Raw genomic sequence first — 27,151 nt, 5'->3', positions numbered from 1 at the left:
TACTTAAGTTGAAAAATCAGTAAAGCACATTATTGTAAAATTTCAACAGAACTTATTCCTTAAGTACAAAGTCCAAAAAAGTCGCTAACCCTAATACGATGTTAACTTTACATTTCCAACACGTATCAACCAACAATGGATTCATTCATAAAATCTCAGAAGACGTATTTATTTGTTAGAATGTGTCGTGTGGTGTTTTTAAAAAACAATAAGCATGAATGGGATGGGATGTATTTGCAATTTTAGAACATATTAACATATCGTAGTAGTTGAAATAATTGAACGAAGATTTAGGACAGAAAACTAACAATATCTGATTGAGGAACGAGTAAGACCACTTAATGTGCACAATGAATGGGCGTGCATTACGTATGCACTAGTGTTAATAACCTCTGACTCATCACATCGGATAGACGGAGGTGTGTTTTGCATCTAAGGCCCTTCGTGCAAGCCGCAACGTTAATTTCGTAAATCCGGTTAGTCGCTAAGCGACTTACAGTCATAGAGGCTTGCACATAGCGCGCGTCGCAGACATTTCTATCTGTCATCGCCAAACACAGATTATCAATAGTGTCATGAGAAAAGTTGACATGTCATTATGCCTGAATTGAATAGACTACTCATATCGACCAATCAACGTTGTGTGTTCGGAACGCGCTCAACGCGATGTAACCACGCTATATTGGTCTCGACGATTTACTTTGCCTTGTGTACGAAGGCCCTAAGTGTAGTATCCGTCAACGAACGATGCATATGTTAATATGATGCAGACTGTGGATTTCCACTGTAGCGAACCTTAATACATATTATTGTTTCTGTTTTGTCAAAGACAATGTAAGGGATGACATATTTTAAGTCACGTGTCAGTGCAGTAGATTTCAAACGAAATATTTTATCTCAGTGTCTGGTCTTACCCAACTGATTGCAAAATTTAATGTTTTGCGCTAGTCATTCGTTTCTCTCATTTGTAAAACTTGAAACAATATTATTTAAAGGTGTTACGCGAGTGGAATTTCACAGTAATGTTTGACATAAATTGTTAATTCGCTGGTATGTAGATTCCAACAAACGCTATTATTAGCTTGATTCGCTTGATAAGACTAAGAGCTAGTTCGTTCTAAAGACTTGAGTCATTCGTGAACGGATGATTTGATTAAATTGTTGACACGAATTTTTAAGCTAGAATGTTAATGCAAGTGACTGCCACACTTTTTTTTTTTTTAACCTGGGTAAATGCCTTACGCATACTTATCTTTATAGGGGTAAAGATAAGTTATGTCGGGCTTGCACCGACTAAAACCCCACGGTGGTCGCCCACAGCACTAACGAGGAGTCACGGGATCTCCAAATAGGAACGCAACCGCGGCCCCCCAGCGCTTTGCTACGAAAGTAACCCTTCCCTGACTGCCACACTTAAGCTGTCCCTTAGATTTCTCGATAAAAATCTTCTCTAAGTGTCACATTTAGTATCCAAGTAATAACAGAGTACGGTAGTTTATCTGCCCATTAAATTAATTTTCAAATTTTTTATCCATAGTGTTTGTGACTAAAAAATGTATCTTGTATCCATACGTTTTTTGGCACTTCTTTTTTGGAGGCACTCTACTAAAATGTCATGGTGATTTGACATCAGTGACTGAATAAGAAAAAACAGATTTGACAGATGCCGCCAAAACAAAATGGCCGCCACAGATTATTAACATCGACCCGTCCTTGTTGAAAGACCCTTTACTTCTCGAAAGTCCTAAGTCCATTTTTTTTAAATTTTTGAGGAAAGATAGATAGATTTTATACAAGGATACTGGTCTCAGATACCAACGGTAAGTGCCCTCGCGTGCCACCTCAGTTAAAGTCCTCTTTTTAATTACGTAAAGATCCGTCCCCAGTGAAACTGTAAACACAATTCGGATGTCAACGCCCTATGTTCTGTTTGTACAATCTAAGGTAATACACACCGTTATCATTTAGCGGCGAGATCATAAGCGTGTGAACATTACGTAACACTACAAGACTGAATTACGAAATATTAGAGCTATTTTCACACGACGACTGAACATTGAGAAAGAGCAGTACACAGAGCAGTACAACAATGGTTATAAGTTTTAACGCACGATTCAATTCGATGTAATCGCTCTCGGAACTGGGATTCAAATCAAACATCGTAAGAACCTGTTTGTTAACTATACTGTTGAAAAATGCATCCCGTACGAACCTGTAGAATTTTAAAGTAACTTTCTCTTTTGTAACTTTGATCTCGAGGATCTATCGTAGATGTTTTAAACCAGAAATTGAACAAATTACTTAATAATTTAACTCAGCGATGTTGTAAGATTTTATTATTTTTTCTATGACAAATTAGAGTACCAATACTCCACGGATACTCTGTCTCAAATCGTAACCTACACATGTGGAACAAAGGAAGCCTAACTTTTTAAGTTATATTAAAAAAAAAACTATCTTATATTTACCTTATAACATTAGCTTTCAAGATTTTAATTCCCGTAACTTTATCGCAAAATCTCCACAAAATTACAAAGATATATTGTGATAAATACAATAACTGACGTTTTGTTTGCAAATTTTAGGCTTTCAAATTTGGAAGAGCATTAACCATAACTACTGATTTCTATAAATACGCAATGGACAGGCTTGGGTATGACAGCTTTAGTTTCGTTCCGATTTTAAAAAGGCAGTTGAAGTAATTTTTAGTTTTCAACACCGCTAACGACTGCTTCAATCAACGTCATAATGGCGAAAATCCAATAGGCACAAAATACCACGGCTTATAGCCACTCCGGTGGAATATAAACAAAAAAGCTTTCAAATTTGGAACAGCATGTAACAACCTATAAAATTCAAATATTTTTACCTCCTTGGTCCATGGCCCCTTGACTAGTTCAGGATTGACGACCTTCGTCCACCTCTGCTGGCATTGCACGTCGGAGCGGTCAGGGAACTGGGCGGCGATAAGCTCCCAATTCTCACTGTACATCCTTACATACGTTTTGAGCCTTTTATCCTGGAAATAAGACAATATTTAATTGAACAACTACTCCGAAACGAACTGCTATCATAGATGTTTTAGTCTAAAGAGTTGTATTAGATTTCTGTATTACAGGCAAGTTGAGAAGAAGTTAAAGGCTTAAGGATGATTGTAAGAACACGCGGTGTCAGTCAACAAGAAAATCGTGACGAGTTAGTACTTATAAAAGCCCTAAGATGAATATCTCATGAATCTAGTTTTGATTATTTCACACAACACATCAATATATTATAGTTATTCATTCATGTTCTTAAAATAATTAATAACTTCTTCCAAACAATACTGAATCATTAGTCGTATAAACTTTGTAATCTGTTTTATCTTTTGATCGGTACATCACGTACTCCTTCTATCTATCGACACCTTGTAGAGGCAAAGGAGGTAAAAGATAACATAAATAATCACCTCCTCCTTGGTCCATCGACCTCTATTGATATTCTTCCTCTGCCCAGCACCTTTGGTTGTAGCCGGCGCATCGTCGTACGCCGTCGAGTCCTCTGAGTACTCACTTGTGTCTGACTCATAGCCGCTACGTCTGGAAACAAATAAAAATATATTATATATCCGTATACATATATCTTTACTACATTGTACATTGTTAAATATCATCCATATATCTGAATCAATTTCTATTAGGAAGTTATCCTTTGGCTTACTATTTCACTTTATGATCGGAACACTTGGAACGGAAGATTTGGTATTAAAAGATTCAAACTTTATCCGGTCCACAGCGGACCTACCTAACCTACTGCTGGCTAGTGGATGAAAGCCTCATAACTTCACTATCTGGTGATACCTAAAATTGTGTTCTACGCAGTCTCGTACGCAATTACGAGCCGCTATAAAGTTTGGAAGACACTGTACCTTGAGGTAAGCATCTTACCACCTACTAACAATTTTGATTTTATTACATCCAAGATAAAAATGTTGTCTGTATGTTAATTAACAAATGAATGCATAACATTCAAACTTGAATTTTTTGTACAGAAAAATACAAGAGTAGAGACCTGTCCTTATCAAAAATCTGGCAATGTTAATGACTTTATCTTGTTATTAAAATGCAGCCGAGGACCACCAACGAAAACGTTTTATATTTTTGAATTCCATATTACATTTAAAAAAACAAGCTAGTACATTATTATTAGAAAAATAAAATTTAAAATAACAAGATAACTTTAACGACTTTATAATCTGCCATACAAAAGGTACTTTTTATAGGTTACTTTTAGGCGTCCATACGTATAATGGTGAATGATTCTTGTTTTGTATTCATAGAATAGTAATATACCAACTTTATATTTTAATGTATGAAAATAACAAGCCTCTTTCATTAGTTTCTCACCCAGAGTACCAACTGGGCGTCTCCACACGCGCGCTTTTTGATCCATCCTATTGCGCGTATTAAAAGCTCGAAAGCGCCCAGTGTACACTTAGGGGGTTAAAGGATCAAAGTAAGCATTCCTCGAAGGTTAATGCCAACAATACCAATCAACAATTTGTAAGAACGAAAGCAAAAAAAAAATGCCACCAATCATTCTTCAATTTGTAGACGTATTCAAGATTTCCAAGAACTATGACGTTTTAAGCTATCCCTTAAGAAAACAATCACAGTGAAATTCATGCTTTATTACATTGACTTTAGTGTTCAAAATGGTACGGGTACACGTAGAACCGGTTTAATACTGTAGCCGGTACCGGTTTTAAGACCAATAATAATCTGATCGCCGGAGAGACGGTGAGGTAAGAAAAAATAATGTTTTAAAGATAATTCATGCATACCGGCAGACCTATCAGCTGATTTGAAACAAGTTCGCAAACTCATTCATCGGTAGTTTCGCGAACGTCTGAAGAGACATTTATATTCATTAATATCTCGAAAGGATTTTATTTGATCTTACTAATATTATAAATGCGAATGTTTAGATGGATGGATGTTTGTTTGAAGGTATCTCCGTGACAGGTCAAAGATCCTTGATGAAATTTAACACAAATGTAGAACACATAGGCTACTTATTAAGTTTTTTTTTATTCCGCGCGGACAGAGACGCGGGCGACAGCTAGTACAATCATAAACATGACATTGGTTTCACTGTTCGGAGGCAAGAAAATTGGTGTAAATGGTTTTTACTAAATAGTACCTTTATGAAAGACTTCTCAGACTTTTTTTTCATCAAAGCATTACTACAAGCGGTCCAATGGAACAAAATATATATGTACCTACTTATATACCCGCGAGTATATATCTGAGTGGAGTAATAGAGCACTGTAAAGCACTCAATAACCTCAGGCCTTATATCTAATTATTACTTAAGAATTTTAATTACTATATTACTTACACATATAACATCACGTCCGTTTAAAATAACAAGAAACTCCAACAACAACAACACCAAGCCATATTCACAATAACAAAACAAATAACAACATTATAACTAAAACAAAGCAATTGCATTATCACTTCATGTTTTCCCGCCAAAAGTTTTCAAGTTACAACATGTCTACGTAAGGGACTCGAACATTGTAAGGGTTCAAAACACACTGACAGGGAAGTGTGATCTCACTACCCACACTTATAAAGAAGGGTGGTTCGGCATTCGGTATATCGATATTCATATCGATATTTGCACGTCGATATTTTTTTATTGTAAACCGACAATAAGAAAAAGTATTTATTATTCCAAAAATTAAAAGTATTCAAAGTTTTATTTGCCACATGTAAAAGATTTGTTTACAAATAAAGCTAAATAATTTAATAAATTTAAAATCGAATTTCGTGAAGTTTTTTCTTAAAAAGTATTGTGTCGATTCAAAACATCGATATTATTTAGTTCATCACTAGAACACACACCTACACGAAATACACACACACAGCGCATAAGGGTGAAGAATACAAAAACTTTAAGGGACCATACTTATACTGAAGAAAAGGACAAACAACAAAAAAGACTAGGCGTAAAAGAGACAAAAGTCTACCCTCCAGTGGGAATGTGACGCAAGCTTAGGTAGGCAGGTGTAAACAACATGCATGGGAAAAGAACAAAGAAAATTGATTTCATACTTTTTATATCCAAGTTACTTTTTGATTTAGTCGAAGGTGTAGCGTGGCAGGGTAACTAAACAGTACCATACTCTAATTATTTGAAATATGCGAGTGAAGTTTTCATTTACAACTTCATAAAATAATGAAGAGAGATTTAACATTATGTAAGACCCTGAAGATGAAGTGTATCGCAAATTTAGCAAAAAATAAAACTTAATTTTGGAGATAAAACATTGTTTGAGCAATTAATGTTGATCAAAATATCGCCTTTAAAAGAAAAATACGTTAAATATTTGGACGTTAGTTTAAAGAGACAATATTTATTTGGGCTAATTTCATTTAGCTAACTAAGCTAATATTAAGACAAGAACATAGAAAAATATTTATTCGGTTTATTCATAATAGCTAAAATAAAAAAGCTTCATCAAACAATTAATTTTAAATTTTATTTATTGATGGATGACAAAGTATGAAAATGTTTAGGATACCTGTTTTTATCATCGAAACAGTACTTTGAACGTTGCACAAAAAAGAGCATACACAAGGACCAAATAGCGTACAACGTAACACATTAGACACTTGAGAGCATTCGTTTTTGCATACTGACAAGAGGGATCACATATGGTATATGTCAGGAAACTATGACCCTTAGATATTTTAATGTTTGTCAGCTGTAATTTTATTTTCTTATGCCCTGCGGTTTTATCTGCTTAAGTCGTATGCTCATAATAGTATGAGTATGAGATGGATGTATCGATGGAGGGATGTTTGTTTGAAGGTATCTCAGGAACGGCACATCGGATCATTGTCTGGAAGAACACATAGGTTACTTGCTACGTTTTTTTAAATTCCGCGCGAATGTAGACGCGGGCGACAGCTAGTAGGTTATAACTACGACTTTAATATTTGAAATTAAGTTAAATCATTGAAGTACGTGCAAAATGAGAGACAAAAATAATGGATCTGTAGCAACCTGTTAGAACGCAGAACTTTACTATAGAAGACTGTTTAGAGAGCATTTAGAGATTTCTCAATTAAGCCAAGACATTTAGTACTTAAGGTCTATGTGTGTGTTTTTCATTTGTTTGTTATTTCCTGATTCTTGCACTATACAACTTCCTGCGTAGATAAGAGTTTTGTGAAATGTTAAAGGGCAATGTCAGATATCGATAGTAAACTAATGATAAGAGAGAATTTTTCACATCGCACTTAAGAATTATATTTGATATAGCAGATTTTAGATTATAAAATACTAACTGTTGCCCGCGACTTCGTCCGCACGAAATTAAAAAAATCTAGTATTAAATAGCACCCGGGGATAGTGTAGCTTCCCAACAGAGAAAAAAAAATTGAAATTGGTTCAGTAGTTTCGGAGCCTATTCAATGAAAACAAACAATCAAATCTTTTCTCATTATATTATTAGTACAGATGTGATACTAAATATGGCCACATGTATCCAAAGTAATGGCGAAGAATTTTACTATCTTGTTTTACTTCTTCTTCGTCTTGCTTTAAACTTGATTCAAACTACTCTTTTAAATTATATCTTAACCTTAATATAGCCATCACCTCGTAGTAACAGTTTCGTATAATAATTTAATTTGAACACATTTTTAACAGGTTCATAAATTTATAGACGCAGTTGGCGTTCTAATTAATAAAAGGATATAGAAAGGGCCATTTCCACCTGTCGTCAAACTGCCCCTTTACTATTCAGATTTCAAGTTAAGATTGTTTAAAGAACGGATGTAAGAACGCTTGATAATTTACGCATCGTTTGAAAGTATACAAGGAAGAGCGTTTTGCGTATTTCCTTAATTCGAAATTGTAATTAATTAATGTCGCAGAAAAATATAGAAATTAAAGTTTTCTATTGTTTTAAATTTATTATATGTGAAGTATTTCAAAAAGTATATTCATATTTAACCAAATGCGACAAAAAAAAACTATGATCGACTTTAATTTAGACACAAATAGTAGTAACCAGTGAGTTCTCACTGTCTAACAACATGTACAGAAGTATATCGTCATCATTATTCTTATAAAAACGAGATATAACATGTTTCATAACCTGTTTCCGCAGTGTAAACTGTTTGGGACGATAAAACTTAGTACACATCTTAATGTGAACGGTTAGCTAGTCTTTTTTATCGACTTGTAATATTCAAAGTTGCATTTGTTATATATTTTGTGTATAATAGAAGTCCACACATGTTAACAATAAGGTCAATACATGGGACCCACAGGAAGCACGGAGGATGCCCGAACTAACTGGACACTTCCTTACGATGCCCCTAACTTCTTACGTTCTGTTTTGTTATAAGGAAATTGTCATTTCATTCCCCTTGCTAAACAATTAACCCTGCAAATCGGAATCTTACAAGTTTGAATTGCTTTTTTTTATGAAAGCAATGGTGTGACCGGTCTACCATGTTATAAACTGAAGACTTAATTCCGACTTAAATTTAAGACAATATTTTGCAAAAAAATAAAATGTGATTGCATTATGGAATCGATTTGAAAATAGATTGTTAGTCTTGGAGTTCTTAACTTTTTCATAAACCAATTCTCCAAATCCACGTAATGGAAGGAAATTCTAGAAAAACAACCACATCTATAGGATAATTCGTTACAAATTTAAATACATTAGCGAATATGTCGGTTAGTATACGCAAAATATACAGAGCATGTTATGATAGCTGATGACATCATCATAACAAAAACGGCGCCTCAAGTCTAGACACAATAGAGTTACAATTCATTCAAGGAGATGAGATACATTAGTATAGTAAGTTTACACTGACGAAACATCTAATATATAAAATTCTCATGTCACAGTTTTCGTTGCCATACTCCTCCCAAACGGCTTGACCGATTCTCATGAAATTTTGTGAGCATATTCAGAAGGTCTGAGAATCGGCCAACATCTATTTTTCATTTTTTTTTTGGAACGAAGTTCTTTATCGCGCGTTGTGAAAGGGGGCTAGACGGAAAAAATTCTTACGAAAAGTTGTGACGACACTTTTTGCTATAGACGAATGAGCGCTACTTCACCATGGCAACGACGTGACAATATATAACGAAAATTCATAGAAATAAAATGTACTTCTTGTGAAGACTTAAGTTTTTTATTCATAGAATAAACATTGGTTCCTTCACTAATTAATAGAAAGGAACTTCGTTCCATCCGGGTGTCCCTTGACACCTCTCAAGTTTTTTTTAATTGCGCGCGGACGGAGTCGCGGGCGACAGCTAGTTTTTACATAAATATCTTGTCTCCCTTTTCTTTTTATTTGAAATAACTGATAGGACAATATTGTTTCATGCGAGTGTTTCCGCAGTGGAAGTAACAAGTAAGAGTTGCTGTAAAAATCCAATAAACATGATTTATGTATTGTTTTTATTTATTCATTACGAAGCGTCTAAAATCTCCGGGTTTTGTAGATTTACGTTGCCTTATGTACGAAAAGTCTTAATTTAAAACGGGTAAGCACACAACTGACACCCTATTTTTCAAATTACGCAATCTAAGTAATAATAGACATCTTATAATTAAGGCAAACTTTATAACTATGATTAATGGTATCTTATTGAAAATTGTTTTGAAATCTTTTGTTTTTAATATTTTTATATTAGCTGTCGCCCGCGACTCCGTCCGCACGGAATTAAAAAAAAGGATAATAAGTAGCCTATGTGTTCTTCCAAACTAAGTTCTACATCTATGCAAATTTCATCGAGATCCGTTGAGCCGTTCTGGAGATACCTTCAAATACATTTCTTTTTTTCTTTCTTGCTTTCTTTCAGTAAGGTAAGATAACTTAATATATCAGAATATAAGTACTACCGTGAGAGTAAACTTGTTTTATTCTATCCCCAGGTCAATCGTAGACATACGATACCTTGCAGTGCGTTTGTATTAAGTTACGCGTTCAACTTAACGCACATAACTTGACTTTTATCGTCACATTTATATGTTTATGCTATGCGATATTGTGGTAGAGGTTCATGTGAAAGGTTGATACGCGATACGAAATCACATACCATAGTGGCTTAAGTTCGTCTTATGACTGGATAATACGTTCGATTTCTAGCAATGATATAATTACAACGGAACATAAAACTTTTAGGTTTTAAAAAGCTTTCTGCACAAAGCATCTTTTTTTAATAGAATGTTATGTAACAATAATTTACAGTTTTTTGGCAGTGATAAACTACGGTTACCGAATGGTAAAGACAAGTCTGCATACTCAGATACCAGCGTTAATTATTATTCTTCTTGTAATTAAGAGAGTAAAGAAATAAAGAGTAGCACTATCCCATTTAGGGTCATTTTAATATTATTTAAGCAGGCACTTAGTAACGAAGTAACAACTCTTAGAGAGTCAGTTAAAGTTCTTAATTAACTTTAAAAGCAACACGATACCGGTACATTTTCATGAGAAAATTTAACCAGCGAACTCTTTTTACGTAACCTCATACATCCACTGATATGGAAGTAATTATTTTCATCCTGCAAGAGAAATTGAGAACAAAAAATATATAGCAAACCGCGTCCGGGAACCCGTTCTCAAAGTATTGGGTTCGAACGACTTCCGAAAGCATTACGAATTTAAATTTTAATCATGTTATCGTAGTGTCGATCTCTTTAAACTATAATTGAATGTTGGATATGGATTGTAATTGTTTGTGAAATTTCTTTTAAATTTCAAACTATATTAATTGCTTAAAACCTCTTGCACCCTTAAGACCTAACCCTTACCCATTATTAATGATCTAAATCCGTCTAAATATTATCACACTAAACCCATATAGTAGGAATGATTAGCTACAGATTTTTAAAACTAAAATATCAATAGTTTTGGTATTTCTTGTTGTATTAAAAATCGATTTTACATAGACATAGATAGAAATTGTTAGAAAAATTCCAAGTATTACGAAATATCTACATCAAAATTGTCGTCGTAATTTCAAAGTATTTATGAAAAAAAATTCAGGAAATACAAGTTATGATTGTTTGGAAAGTTGTTGGCCACCGCTTATACTAAATTAAAAATAATGAGTTGCGTTGATTCGACGTTAAATTGTGCATTTAATTAGCTAATAATGGTGTAAGAAATGTTTAAAGGTAGATTCGTGACCACCCACAGTGTACATAAATTTAACTGACCAAGATTTGATGTTTATAAACAATACGTGATGTGAATAGAAATCAAAATATGTCGAAACTCAAGGGATTGAGCATTTTTTGTCGTTATAGAGTTATCGTTATATGGAGTGAACAAAAAAACAACCAAATTAACAAGATAACATAACATAAACAATAACACCGATAATAAATATTTACTGTCTACAAATATGAACACATTTCTTCGTAAAAGAGAATGGCGTATCGCTATAAAGAGTGTTTCAATATGTGGGTTTTAACGCAAACCAAGTTGGGCTCACTTCAACGTTACAGGGAGTTTATTGTTATAAAGGATAACGTTATAAAGAGTTTACACAGTATTTCGATTGAAATTTCGCATTAAAAAAATAGTATATTTTAAAAGTATTTCGACAGCAGAAACCCACATCTATATTTGCATTATTTACTTTGTAATTTAATACTAAATATTTGCCATCGAAACTTTAACATGATAACTTTGAAGCCCTTTCCATCTTATTGAGTTGAACTTCCCCTTAACCGATCACATCATTTATTCTAAAAGCACACTTTAAAGATTTCAGTAACTGCTAAATCAATAGCAATATAAAATATTTTAAGAGCAAAAGATTACGTCACCCGATAAAAATAAAACTATTTATTCAAGTGCTCCACGTTTGCGAGACATTCAATGAAAGATAACAAATTTATGGGTGTCACTTCTATAAAATTCTTAATACATATTTATTGTAACTAAGTTCCCTTAGAAAAATTCATTACAATGCCGCAAATATACTTAAAAGGAAAATATTTTAGAACGCGATATTTCTTCTAGAATCGAGTATAAAATTTTTAGTGTCTCATTTAACACATTTCGTTACAAGAAAGAGTACGATATGGTAGAAGGTGACAAAGCTCAAAATTTAACCGCAACTCAGTACATAAATGCACCATAATCCCAATCAACTTCAAGGGATTAACAGGTAAAAAACTTTATTAAATATTTAAACACAACCCTAGACTAGAGCTATCCGATACCCAAAAATTTCTATGTGTGAGTGGCCTACATTAAACATAATGTAATGCGATGGTATCGCTTTGCAGAATACATTAGTTTTAGAATAGCTCTTTATATGAAGAGTTACTTTAACAAAGAGTATAAAAAGGTTTTCTATTTTTTATAGTCTATGCCTAGTGTCACAAGGAGTGATATGATATTAGTTTTTAAATCATTGCACGAACAAAATAGACTTTCAAACCAACAGTACATCTTTGCACATAGATAATAGATCTTCTTTAATACCTTTTCTAATAGAACACTCTCCCTTCTAATCTAAAGTACAGAACAGGTTTGGAACCCTTAGAGTAGAATGTTTAATTTTGTCTACGGTCACTATAACAATAGATGCAAGGAGGGTAGTGTAAGCCGGCATTATATTTGATATTTTCTCACGCGAGGCCCGCAATTTATAATTATAAAGTTAGTACACGTGGGATACAGGTTTGATAAGAAAACCCGTGACATTGGATGCCAGAGCTGGAATGCTATGGCTTGTTTGTTTTTGTCTGTCGGATAGGGCTTCTTAAGGCTGTAAAATAATACTTTGTAGGAACACGTAGCTAGAGATGGTACGAGTTCGGAGAGAGAAATAAAATATTATAGAATGGTGAACTTAAAAAAAACTTTTTCCTAACAAATTCGTCTGCGAGCCTGAGGTTGGACACTCCTGGCTTCTTATAGAACTCAGATGTTATAAACTGTTTTGTGCGATGGTTGCTAGAAAGAAAAAGATACTTGATGTCATAATCTTGTTTTTTTAATTACCGTCTATGTAAACCTTCTTTGAACTTGGTATAACTCTGACTGTATTACTCATTCTATGCATTTAAAAAAAAGTAAGTAAAAAATGCGTGAAAGCGAATAAATTTAAAAAATGTCTAAATATAAATGCGATTCCAACAATAACTTACTAGATTCGGCCCTTGTCAAGCGAATTAAAAATACTCCCTAAAAACTTTTTATAAACACTAAATAGTTAAAAAGGGAAATAAAAAAAACAGCTTTGTATTCACAGTGACGAATTGAGAAAAAAGAGGCGCAAAGGTGTGACCTCTAAAAAAATGATACACGACAAAAAAATCTGGAAGCTACTTCCGACTTGTTTACTAAACGAGGGGAAGACATTTTTATCTTGCGCTTTGTCGCTAGTAGACCATATGTCCGGGATGACACATCTTACATACCCTGACCACTAAACGTAAGTAAATTAAACAATATTCGTATCTCATGATTGTTATTACTAAAGTTTTTTGATTCTGTCATTATTATATGGAAGAAAACAAGCAATTTTTTTATTACCCTGTCATTGAGTTTAGAGTACCACTTTTACATGGAACATTTTAACTTAAGTTTTTTTTTTATAAGAGAAAGGGAGAAACAAGCATCGTAAACACAGATTTGATTAAAGACGCCTATTGACTTCCGCGATTATTCATTAATCTTTTAATTATCTATATATATAAAAGAAAGTCGTGTTAGTTACACTATTTATAACTCAAGATCGGCTGAATCGTTTTGACTGAAAATTGGTGGGCAGGTAGCTTAGAACCAGGAAAAGGACATAGGAATTTTTACCCCGTTTTCTATTTTTTATTCCGCGCGGATGGAGTCGCGGGTAAAAGCTAGTTTTTTATAATGTAAGCAATAAAGTATTAATCTATCTATGAATTTTGCACTGTTCAAATACTAGTACTCGTACATAACATAATCCATCTCATTATCCGTCAAAAAACGGATTTTCAGCTGAGTTAAGTCATGGATAATGATTCCGCAGACGAGGCCGCGGAAGAGTACGAAAGCGTACCCGTAGCCCCGTCATCATGCGTAGGAGGAACAGAGGTGGTTTCATTCCCCTCTTAAAAAAAATGGATAATGATTCCAATATCACTGCATATTTAGGAAAAAGAAATAGCACAAGGAAAGCGAGATAAATAAAACTATAAAATGTTTAAACAAAACATTATCTTTAAGAAAATAATTATCAAATGTCAAATACATATTTTGTCTATTGCCTCTTATAAAAATGTTCAAAGAACTAAATATCTTCAACCAATTGACTATTTCAATTAATGGAAAGAGACAGCATGTTTCTAATGTAGCTACTTATTCTATTGCGATCGTAATCATAAGGGGGAAGCAGATGTCCCTTTATCCTGCCCCACCTTACCTATCCTAATGACCTCCGTGTCTTCGTAATAACGTGGAAACATTCATGCTTTTACGAATATTTCATGCTACGTCTCAAGGTGTTATGTTAACACGAGCCAAGGAAAAACCATCTGTCTTTCCTTGTATTTCTAAAATGTATTTTTTGTTTAATTTACTCATTCCTTTAATCATGCATGGTAATTCAATCAAGTATGCACGAGTTCTTACATGACAAGAAAAGTGTAATAAGACTGCGCCAAATAGAAATCTCTGCCGACCTCTGTGATATGGGCTTCAGTTGTTATTTTATTTAAAACTAGCGACCCGCCCCGGCTTCGCACGGGTGCAATGCAAAATATACCTACTACAGAATGTCCTTATACACAACGTTCACAGCGTTCACATTAGAAACCTTTAAATTTATCAGTGTTTCTCTACTATATTATGCATTTATTATACATACAAACCTTCCTTAAGAATCACTCTATCTATTAAAAAAACCGCGTCAAAATCCGTTGCGTAGTTTTAAAGATCTAAGCATACATACGGACATACAGCGAAAGCGACTTTGTTTTATACTATGTATTGAAGCTGAAGAATTATGTGCCAAATATTGTGGATTACAAGATATTTCAAGGTCTTTAATTAACATCGTTTTTCAAAAGTAACATAAGTTTCACATCTATCATTACTAAAGTCTTTAACCTATGGTCAAACTAAACTTCTTTCACGAATTGTAGGGAAGTAAAAAGGCATTCTTTGTAGATATAACAAAGGTCCGAGGGTGTTCACCTGGTTATTTGCCCTCAAGATTAATGTCTTAGCGTACAATGACTCCCGCGCACATGGCCTGACATTTCAACCCCGCGTTTTTTTTTCATTTCCTCCCTTATTGCTGATAATTACAAGCACGCGCACCTAAAGGTGCTTAGAGAAAGCATTTAATGAACCGTTTTATTTATATCTGTGTACGGTAGAAAATTAAGTCGTTTAGTTGTATTTTAATTGACTTGTGACGGTTAAATTCAATACCAATCTTATTTCATATCAGTGTCTTTTACTTTGGTTCTAAAACTAAAAATTTCACGATTTATTAATTACTTAAATAGCTAGCTAGCTAGCTCTTCTTTACTTCATACAACATGACTCAAGGATAAAAAAAAACCAAGGCCACCATAATAAGCGAAACGACGCTAGGAGAATTACCCCGTCGTGAGGCGCCGTGAGATTCGATGCGGGAGGCAATGTTTTTTTGCGCTATATACTATGTTGCAGTTTATTGCTCAAAACATCTTCAGCAAAGAACATGGCAAGCCAAAGCAAGATCTAAATAACGCAATAGCTATCGGAGTATGTTATCTACTAGCTGTCGCCCGCGACTCCATCCGCGAGTGATTATAAATAAAAAAACTTAATTAGTATCCTATGTGCTATTCCAGCACATGTTCTTACATTTATGCCGAATTTGAGCGAAATTCATGCACCCGTTCTGGAGATATCTTCTAACATACATCAATACATCCACACATTCGCATTTTATATATTAGTAAAATTGTTTAGAGGTTAAATTAATATTTTTTGTGTATTATCATTCAATATTTAAAATAATTTTGGAGTCAATCTAATTAGAGTGGTCGAATTTCCAACAATCTACTGCAATAGTAGTATGATATCTTCATAGTTGAATAGAAGCTCTATTTAGTTAGTAAGCGTTGTATAGCTAAAGTATATTGTGCCATTTTGTGTGTAACTGGCACAGTAATGCCGCATGTGTATTGGGGACATTGGGAGGCACCGGGTGGTCACGCATTGCATGAGGTCATCGTTCTAGACACACGATACCAAATTCATATCTACGCTTCATATATTATAAAGTTACTCATAAATTAATTATACAGTAGAGGACGTATATTTCCTACCCATTTTAGTGAAATTTCATTTGGCTTTCACAATGAAGTCGAATACATGACGTGACAACAAAACTCTATAGCTCTTAAATGTACGTAAAAAATGCTCAGTATTTTTGTTACAACTTGTATAGGAAGAATAATGCAGAAATTAACATTAAATAGTATTGTTTATTTTAAAGTCAACGCCCGGTGTGTAGTGATGGGAATGCGTTCCCGAAGAATGTGGCCCCGACAATCGAGTTCCGGCAAGCCTCGATCGCAGACCAACACGTAGGGTTGTCACACACAGAACAATAGTACCCAAAAATTTATTGCTTTTAATATTAGTAAATAACAAAAAAATACTTAAGTAGACTGATCTTATTGAAATTTTAAAGCACATTATTTTGATACAAGGAAGATAAGTAGTAATCAGTTTTAAAAACCGTATTGGTTACGATTTTGAATCGAATTGAACGAATTTGAGATATTTGAAATATGAATGTTACTAACGCAATAAATTTAGAGGAAAAAATAGGTCCATAGTTTTTAGCTACATAGAAAAAGTTCATTATAAACTCGTCTAATTTTCAGTAGTGACAGCCCTAAACCTTTGTCTGGAGACGAAGGGCAGGTGATACGCCCGCCATATGTGATCACCACGTGTCAACACCACCGATTGCCAATTATCAGGAATAGGATTTTCGGCTTCCGAAACGGGATTCTGAACAGTTATTGGCGATAAGTTTTATCGCGTTTTAATTGATATAACTGCAAAAAGTGTATTTTACGAGAATTTTATACGAAAGATAAGTTTAATGTTTGTGTGAAAAAGAAATATTTGCTTTTTTCTAACAACCTCTATTTGCCGTTGGACACAGTTAAGCTCTCCCGTTTTTTTCTTTTTTGGATAATTTGTGATCCGATAAAAATTGTCTTCAAATAAATCAGGATTATTTAAATAAAAATTTATTTCCATAACATCTCTTGTATTTCACATGCCTTTTTTGATTTTGCCTGTATCTAAAGACAATGAAAATGGAACTTTACCCACTTCAAAACTTTAGATTGATTTGAATTTTGCACAGTACCTAAATGATGGACTACAATAAAATATCTTCACAAAGTTGCAAGTATCCTAGCCATGAAAGCAGAATATATTTTATATATTACCTCTGTAGTTATTTTTTAGTTTTTTTTAATTCTTTTCTTAATGGTTACATTTTAATCAAATATCTGGCTGAATAGGAACAATGTTAATCGTAATAGCGCGTGGATATCGATTTATATTGTAGTGTAAATCGGCGGGAGCGCGTGCCATCTGCGGCCCCACGCACAGCTGCTCTGTTGGGGATAGCTAAACCATTGTTGTACTGCCCTTTCCACGATCGATATTTTATGTTAGTTTTAATGTTTTGGAAGCTAGTTGTTAGGACGTTTTCGAGTTGTTGCCTGAGTAATAAAAACTTTTTTGATGCATTGTCGAGAAATATTATTTCCTTTCCATTTCAGAATGATTTCATTTGACGTTCGAATACTTAGTTATCATAGGAACACATTCGGTCTTAAGCGGGAAGCAAATATAATTCTTTGACTGCACAAATGTAAGTTCCTGCAAGTCCAGGGTTCGAATCACGTTATGTACCAATGCGTTTTTCGATTTATATATGAACATTTAATTGACGTTCTAACGATGAAGGAAAATATCGTGATGCAACCTGCTCGTATCTAAAAAAAATTCAAAGATATGTGTCAAGTCAACCAACCCGCGCTGTGTCAGCGTGGTTGACTATAGCCTAATCACACCTAGCCTAAGGTAGGCTCCGACCCCCTCCACTGACGTATAGTGAGCTGATGATGATGATGTAATTTTCATTTTAACCGCTATCTAAATAGCTTGACCGATTTTGATAAGGGGATACAGCATTCAATATATGTAAGAGTACAATCATTGGGGCTTATTTTTTTTTAATTAATTAATTTTATCTACTCAAGAGATTTTTATAATGTCATGTGATTGTCCTGAAATTATTTCGTATATTCCTTAGGTATACTTTGGCTGCAATTAAAACCCCATTGACCTATATAGAGGGGAATAACCTCTTCGAAAGGCTTAATTATTCAATGTGAATTTCTCCACTCAAAGGGTTTCACCTTCCCCTTGTATTGTTTATTTAAAAAAGGGGTTCTTTAAAAAGAAATATCTGACACACAAAACAATGGATAAATACTTCATGAGGGATATCAAAAACCTAAGCTAGGACGTTCATTTCCTTAGTTTTAAAAATAAATACTAACGTAGACTAAGATTTTTTCAGGTATTTTACTGTTCTTCTAAACAGTGGTCTCGTTATAAGAAGAAAAAGAGAATGTTATCATATAATATTTTAATGGCTAAATTACGTCAACACTTAAGTTACACAAAAAAGCACATATGGAGCATTCATTTTTACTTCAATCTTATATTCTATGGGTCCTTCTTAACAAAACATCTTACTATTATTATAAATGCGAATGTAAGGATGTATGGATTAGCGGACTTTATTAGAAGGTATCTCCAAAACAGAATGGATCACGCTGTTTGGCATAGACGTAGAACATAGTTTGGTAGGACGCAATCCACTAAGTTTTTTTCAATCCCGCGCAGGCGGAGGTGCGTTCGACAGCTTTTATAAGTTGTTTCTCTCTGTAAAACCTTTACTTTGAAACCAAATAAAACATCGACAGAACAAGCGCACATAGAAGGCTCGGAATGGGTACTAACTGGGGTTGAATATGGCATGGGAAAGGACATAACATGACGTCATCCCAATTGGGGTATCGCAAACAAATTTCGGACACAGAAAAGATGAGAGACATGCACCAATGAACTCACCCTCTATTGTAGTGCTATGCAACCCTCTTTCAAACGTGGGAATGGTACAGAATGACATACGGACTGTATTACGTTTAAATCTATAAACTAATTTCTACCTTAAGTTTACTACCGTAAGGTTTTATTTAATAAAATATATTTGTGATGAGTTATTGTATTATACCTGTGCAATAAATACCCTTACTTTAATTGTAAATGTAATAAATAACAATCACTATTTTGATTTTTATTCACGCACCATTTGATAACTAGAATATGAACTATTTTTAGCCGATTTCAATTCGTCTGTATTTTTTTATGATTTACATTTAATGGCTACATTTATAATTAATAGTGGCCTACGTTATATGGGATATTTCCTTCTACGGGGTTTTAACAGTTTTGATAGTGAATGTTGATGATTTTTTTTATGTGTAGTAGTCACTAAGCGTGCAAAACCAAATGAAAGCAAATGATGAAATGAATGAAAAGAACTCATTTTGAATGAATGAATGAGAAGGTGATTCGTGTTATTTTCCAAAAAAAATATTGACTTTGCATAGTTATAGTTGAAGATTTGTCGTTTGATGCTTACTGATGACGACTGTGTAGTCAAAGATTTAAATGCATTCCACTTAAGATCGAATTCATCAAATAATACGTAGAAATATACGTCCCCAACTGTATCACACATGTTACTATGTTACGATAAAATTATATCAGGTGTTATATGAACAACAAAAACAGATGTTATAATTACGTGCTATAAATTAATTAATTCCGATTCCCACGATCCCTTCAGTACGTACCATTATGTGCGATATGATTAAACGATGCCTTCCACCAGAATAAAATTACACAGTACAATGCGTTCACAATTACACGCTCGTTTATAATGCAAGTATCAAATTGTTTTAGTTCTGCTATAACTTCTAGGGTAACTAACTTCAACAGTATTCTTAGACATATTTCTACTTAGCGGTAAGCCGCGCAATTCGTAAGGCCGAAAGTTATTTGCAGTGCCGGGTCGCAACTGCTACTCGTATATAAAATTGACCGCGTCTTACTAGTAAGTGAAATTATACAGTTAGGTAAAGATCAGTGTGTTTTCCTAAAGAAAAAAGCGTGTAGAAGGATGTTAATTGATTTGATAATATATAGAGTATAAAGAGATGAGAACGATTAGAATCTCGGTCTGCGAAAAAAATGTGTGTTGTGTAAATAGTTTTTACATAATATGAACGCAAATTGTCCCTTGTATTATGCGAAGTTTTACATCTTATAAGTAAAGCATGTTTTTTATACTTTCTTATCGCCTTTTTAGCAAAACCACAAGCATTTAATGTAGAATAAAAACTGTCGCCTAACATTTTCGCTATCATTATGCGGGTATTCTTAAGTCTTATGTGAACATCCTTCGCCCCTATGTCACGATAATTTTATTTCTTAAAGAAAATGTTTGTTACACAACATGAGGGTTTTTTGTGTTACAAATATTACTTCCGACCGGCATATGGTGTTCGATATCTAATTTGGAATATCGATTTTTATATTGGTATAATCGATTATAATTCTACAATCGATTTCTTTTTATATTTCCGTTCATTTCTTTTAGGTTGGACAAGTTTAATTACTATTGTCTTAGAAATTTTTATCATCAGCTCACTATACGTCCCCACCGAGGGTCTCGGAGCCAACTCTAAGTTAGGGATGACTAGACCATAGTTAACCACGCTGGCCAAGTGCGGGTTGGTCGACTTCACACATATCATTGAATTTATGTATTTAGATATGTGCAGGTTGCATCACGATGTTTTCCTTCACCGTAAGAACGTCGGATAAATGTACATATGTAAATCGAAACTCGAAAAACACATTGGTACATGTACAGGATTCGTACCCAGGACCTGCGGATTGCAAGTCAAGTGAGCCACCGACGCTCTCTTTTAACAATTTTATAATTATGAAAAATTCTCCAAGTAAAGTGAATATTTTACAAAACAGTTGAATACATTTAGAAGAATCATGTACATGTACATTATTTATAGCAAATTTTCACAGCACTCTAATCCAGAAGATATATATAGAATAAGATTTGCTAAGAGTTTATTTCAAGTTCGCTATATAATATTTCTTTGAAGCCAACTGACGCATTTAGTCATTTGCATGTTAAATTAACTTTAATCGTAGTTTAATAATAAAAATAAATTCTAGAAAAATTAAACTAAAATTCAAAAAAATGCGCTTGTTAAATATAGATAAATAAAAAATGCACTCTTCAAATGCAAGGCTACAAGTATTCCGACATACAAAATATTAATCATGACCTACATGCATGCCATAAAATTTATAAAAAAAATCCAATAAATAAAATTTTGTAACCCCATGTATACTACGTAAACTAAAAAACCCAAATAAACTGAAACATACGTAATCCCAATCTTAGTTATTTATGAAGCAATAAAAAAACCATAGAAAATCGATCTTAATATAGCAAAAGCAACCAACCCAAGTCTACCGGGGAATCAAAAGTCGTATGGAATATAATAACACCCTATATTTCGTCCCCCTGTACCTTAAAAATGTTTCTTGTCAGACACGGAACCAGCTGGTCTATTCATGTTGTTTTTTTGTTAAGAAAATATTAGGCAAGCTGACGAACCACGTGGCAAGTATACTCGTATACCCTTGTTACTGTTTCTTAGCAATCGTTGCAAGTAAATCTTTCAGATACAGTAAAATTTGCTGTTGTCGGCAGTCTTACGCTCGGATACACTACTTATGGGAAAAACTTAAATGTGCCGGAGTCCTAATTTTATTCCTCTAACCCTTGCCACCCTTTTCTTATAGAAAGAATAGGAAGGGTAAGTGGATTTGGCGAAGGAGGGACGCTTAGGAACTTAAGGGAAATATACACTTTCTGTGGGTCCTGTCCTTCGTCGTTTAAAAGTAGGCTCTTTCCTCCTTTAGAGGAAGGTTCATTTAATTTGGGGATTTCAATGGGTAGTGGTAACTACGCTAATTTGGCGAATACAGGTGGCTCCTTGGTCGTTTGCCACTTTGCAATATTTAAAAAAAACTTGACCAATTTTCGTATACGCGGGTATTTTGATTACTAAAAGATGGTAGAAAATATCGCAGGCTTGTAACGGAATATTTAATTTCTATGTATTTTTTTTTCTTAGGTCAAAATTCGAGGATTGTAATTTATAAACACCATCTAGATTCACTTAAGATAATAGTTTAAGATAAGAGTAACATCTGTACTGAAATATAAATATATTACTTATGTACCTTTAGAGAGGTAAATATGTGCTCATACGTCCTTGTCTATTTCCTTATCCTATATTTTCCTTGAATTCAAAATCAGCATAACTTTTGAACATAAACGTCCATGTTCTATTCGCGATATCAACATAGGTATTTAAAAAATACTTTATAGAACAAAATATTATAATATTTCGAAAGAAATAAAGAGGAAATAATGATAAAAGCAGCGACATGCAAATCATAGAAAGAGTTTGATTTCACGACATTAAGTATGTAAATTTGTATTAATGAGTTACACCATAACATTAATTCCATAATCATACTTAATATTATAAATACGAAAGTTTAGATGGATGGATGTTTGTTTGAAAGTATCTCCGGAACGGCTGAACGGATATTGATGAAATCGGGCACGGTAGAACTGCCTGGAAGAACACATAGGCCACTTATTAAGTTTTTTTTATTCCGCGCGGACGAAGTCGTGAACAAATGTCATACAATAATAATTAGTCTAATTAAACTGTTACTAGCAGGAATAGAATTGAAGTTCATTAAAAATATGACAAGTTTTCCCGCTATAAAGTCGCAACAAAATGTCATGTCATCGCAAAAAGGTTCAAAGAGCGTCAAATGCATTACATTAGAGCTTGCAAGCCAGTTGCATCGTGTGAAAGTCGCGTCCTGCTCACCCCAATTACCGATCGTATTCATAGAATAACCTATGACAATAGTGATGTGCAAAACAAGTATCGATTGTTCGATTTTTTTTTTTAGAAATGAATAGTTAATTGTCGAAAACAATATGTAATTCATAATGATAACTATCTATTGACATTTATTACATACGCGTAAGATTAATTTACATAGAAATATTAATTACATAAAAATATTACTCAAAAGACTTCTGTAGAAATGTTGACCATCTGTTATGCGAACTGCACGGAAATAATTTTGAATGCAATTCTAGAATGATTTGGTCAAATTCTTAACGTTATCGACAAAAGGTATCTTGCCTTAGCCAACAAATAATTATTAAAACATCAGTCTTCTGAGTAAAGGTTGTTATTATTAAGTGATATTTTCACACAAGTCGTCGTAAAGTCACAAGCTAGTTATGCATTTAATGTAAATTGTAAAAAATATATATTAAATAAGCAATTCAATTCAAATGCAAAAGAATTACCATAAATAATGTACATGCTATCGATAAACAAGGCACATCACTGGTCCGCACCTTGACTGCCATCTGCCGGGCGCACATGAAGTAATTAAGGCTCGGGGGTGGCACCCTCTTGCAACTGGTCGTTTACCTCACAGGGGTTGCACCGGTCAATGTACATTCTAATTGTAATACAAAAAGGCTATCCACTTTAATGGTGAGAAAATTTTCAAAGCGAACACAAACAAGAATCAAACAGCAAGTACATTAAAAATAATAAACTCTAGTGAACAAACAAAAAGGTATCAGATTCAGCTTCTTAAATACTAGGTACTATAAAATCGCCCAAGTTGTTTCAAGTCACGAAAAATCGAGTATAAATAAAAAAAAAATCAGTCGAATTGATAACCTCCTTCTTTTTGAAGTCGGCTAAAAATGGACATATCTTACTAATATTATAAATGCGAATGTTTGCATGGATGGATAGATGGATGTTTGTTTGAAGGTATCTCCGGAACGACTCAACGGATCTCGATGAGATTTGGCATAGATGTAAATCATAGTCTGGAAGAACACATAGGCTATTTTTTTTTAAGTCCGCGCAGACGGAGTTGCGGGCGACAGCTAGTCAATAAATATACCCGAAAAAACTGCCAATCGGACAGATTTCCTGATTAGGTACTCAACACAAGTAAGGTATTACACCACACCACTGACAAAATATTGAAAATAATTAAGTGTTGAGTTTAACAATAGAATACCGAGCATGAGAAATCATTAAAGAGACGTCATTTGATGATGAGTGATATAAATTAGCAACTTCATGTGAAGTAATGATAGTAATCCTAAGACTTTTTATCGCGCGTTAAAAATACATTGAAATAGAACAAATTAATGCCTTTCTATGTATATATTCATACGGCAGCTCTTTTAAAACGCGACGTTTTTTAATCGCGCAGTGTGGCATTTTTCGCTCGAGAGCCGCCAAAGCAGAGTTTAAACGCGGCGTTAAAGAAGCGACTAACCACTCACCACTCAATGTAACATATTTAAAACAAAACTGGTTATATATGTATATAAATGTTGTCATTAGATTTATGACATCTTTAGTCATCAGAATTATTAACATTAAGTTACGTAACATCCGCTTAGATCTAGACTTCATTCATCAAACATTATTGTCCGCCCACATTGAAATTTAGGGACACAGTAAATGATCTAAGGTGTTCTTTTGTTTTTTTTTTTCTTATGTAAGAGAAAGTAGGCAATATATTTTATACATGTGTTTTGATACTGCAAAAACACAGTAAATATCTCTTGTATTTTGTTTCGTAATATACATAGTTTATTCCAACTATGAAAAAAAAAGTAAAAAAAAAATAGATGTCAGTTTAAATTTGGCTTTTTACGATGGACTAAGATAAATTGATTTGAAATCTTACTAATATTATAAATGCGAATATTTCGATGGATGTTTGTTTCAAGGTATCCAGAACGGTTGCATGGATCTCGATAAATTTTTCAAAGATGTAGAACATAGCCTGAAAAAAGACATAAGCTACTCATTACGTATTTTAAATTCCGCGCGGATGGAGTCGAAACGATGAATGTATTTGGTAGTTCACAATGTAGGAACTTAAGTGTGACCTTGTAGTCGGTCCAAGGTCTCTGAGAGCACGCAATATCCTGCGAGTTCAAGGTTATTTGACAGAGGCCAAGAATTTACTTGTAAATGATAAGGTACTCTTCTATCGTTGATACGTTGTGTCTTTTACCTACCTAATATTTTGAATTACTTAATTCATAAATTACGTGGGGTGTTTTTTTGAAATTCCATTCAGAAAAAATTACGTGATATTTGCCGAGACCCCCCCCCCTCCCTCCAACGTAATATTAGGTAAGATTTGACTCGACCCCCTCCACTCCTAAAACATCTCACGTATTTTATGAACGCCCCCTAAGAACTATTAATGATGAAATTGATAAAATTACTTTTTATTTATTTCATTTTTAGTTTTTACTAGGCTCGAACCACTCAGTAGACACATATATGAACTAATGACGAACTTTATTTAAAAAAAAGTAAAGTAATATTAAGATGACAGGATGTGGTCTTGTTTTACCATTTTGATCAATTAAAAACTTCGTGCATAAATGTTTCTTTTATTTATTTTAATTTCTAACCGGTATTCCAAGATTTCGAATGCGTATACAGACCTAGGTATATAATCACTGATCTATATAAATGGATAGGCTTTTACTCGACAATGACAGCTTTTACATCGTTCGGAAAACTCGTAAAGTTGAAGTTCCTAACAATTAATTGTATCTCTATTAGTGCTTCGAATCCTCACCACCGGTATCAACCGAACAGACATTGTCAAAATGGCGAATATCAAATAAGCACAAAACAGCGATATAAATGGATCGGCTTTTGCTCAACAATGACAGCTTTTACATCGTTCGGAAAACTCGTAAAGTTGAAGTTCCTAACAATTAATTGTATCTCTATTAGTGCTTCGAATCCTCACCACCGGTATCAACCGAACAGACATTGTCAAAATGGCGAATATCAAATAAGCACAAAACAGCGATATAAATGGATCGGCTTTTGCTCAACAATGACAGCTTTTACATCGTTCGGAAAACTCGTAAAGTTGAAGTTCCTAACAATTAATTGTATCTCTATTAGTGCTTCGAATCCTCACCACCGGTATCAACCGAACAGACATTGTCAAAATGGCGAATATCAAATAAGCACAAAACAGCGATATAAATGGATCGGCTTTTGCTCAACAATGACAGCTTTTACATCGTTCGGAAAACTCGTAAAGTTGAAGTTCCTAACAATTAATTGTATCTCTATTAGTGCTTCGAATCCTCACCACCGGTATCAACCGAACAGACATTGTCAAAATGGCGAATATCAAATAAGCACAAAACAGCGATATAAATGGATCGGCTTTTGCTCAACAATGACAGCTTTTACATCGTTCGGAAAACTCGTAAAGTTGAAGTTCCTAACAATTAATTGTATCTCTATTAGTGCTTCGAATCCTCACCACCGGTATCAACCGAACAGACATTGTCAAAATGGCGAATATCAAATAAGCACAAAACAGCGATATAAATGGATCGGCTTTTGCTCAACAATGACAGCTTTTACATCGTTCGGAAAACTCGTAAAGTTGAAGTTCCTAACAATTAATTGTATCTCTATTAGTGCTTCGAATCCTCACCACCGGTATCAACCGAACAGACATTGTCAAAATGGCGAATATCAAATAAGCACAAAACAGCGATATAAATGGATCGGCTTTTGCTCAACAATGACAGCTTTTACATCGTTCGGAAAACTCGTAAAGTTGAAGTTCCTAACAATTAATTGTATCTCTATTAGTGCTTCGAATCCTCACCACCGGTATCAACCGAACAGACATTGTCAAAATGGCGAATATCAAATAAGCACAAAACAGCGATATAAATGGATCGGCTTTTGCTCAACAATGACAGCTTTTACATCGTTCGGAAAACTCGTAAAGTT

General features: G+C 34.0%; 1 protein-coding gene across 4 annotated transcripts in view; it reads right to left on the bottom strand.

Annotated features, from left to right (window-relative positions):
• Positions 1-27,151, bottom strand: part of LOC106711121 (myb protein) — a 49,431-nt gene that overhangs the window by 16,153 nt on the left and 6,127 nt on the right. For all 4 annotated transcript variants that reach the window (XM_045684096.1, XM_045684093.1, XM_045684094.1 and 1 more), the window contains 2 exons: positions 3,449-3,578; positions 2,870-3,019 (listed from right to left, as the gene is read on the bottom strand). In XM_045684096.1, the coding sequence (XP_045540052.1) occupies positions 2,870-3,019; positions 3,449-3,578 (280 nt within the window). The remainder of the gene's footprint in view (positions 1-2,869; positions 3,020-3,448; positions 3,579-27,151) is intronic.

The sequence above is a fragment of the Papilio machaon genome, chromosome 25 (assembly GCF_912999745.1).
Source record: "Papilio machaon chromosome 25, ilPapMach1.1, whole genome shotgun sequence".
In the NCBI taxonomy this organism is placed as follows: domain Eukaryota; kingdom Metazoa; phylum Arthropoda; class Insecta; order Lepidoptera; family Papilionidae; genus Papilio; species Papilio machaon.
Note: the sequence above shows the minus strand (reverse complement) of the source record. Positions and strands in the feature narration are given on the sequence as shown.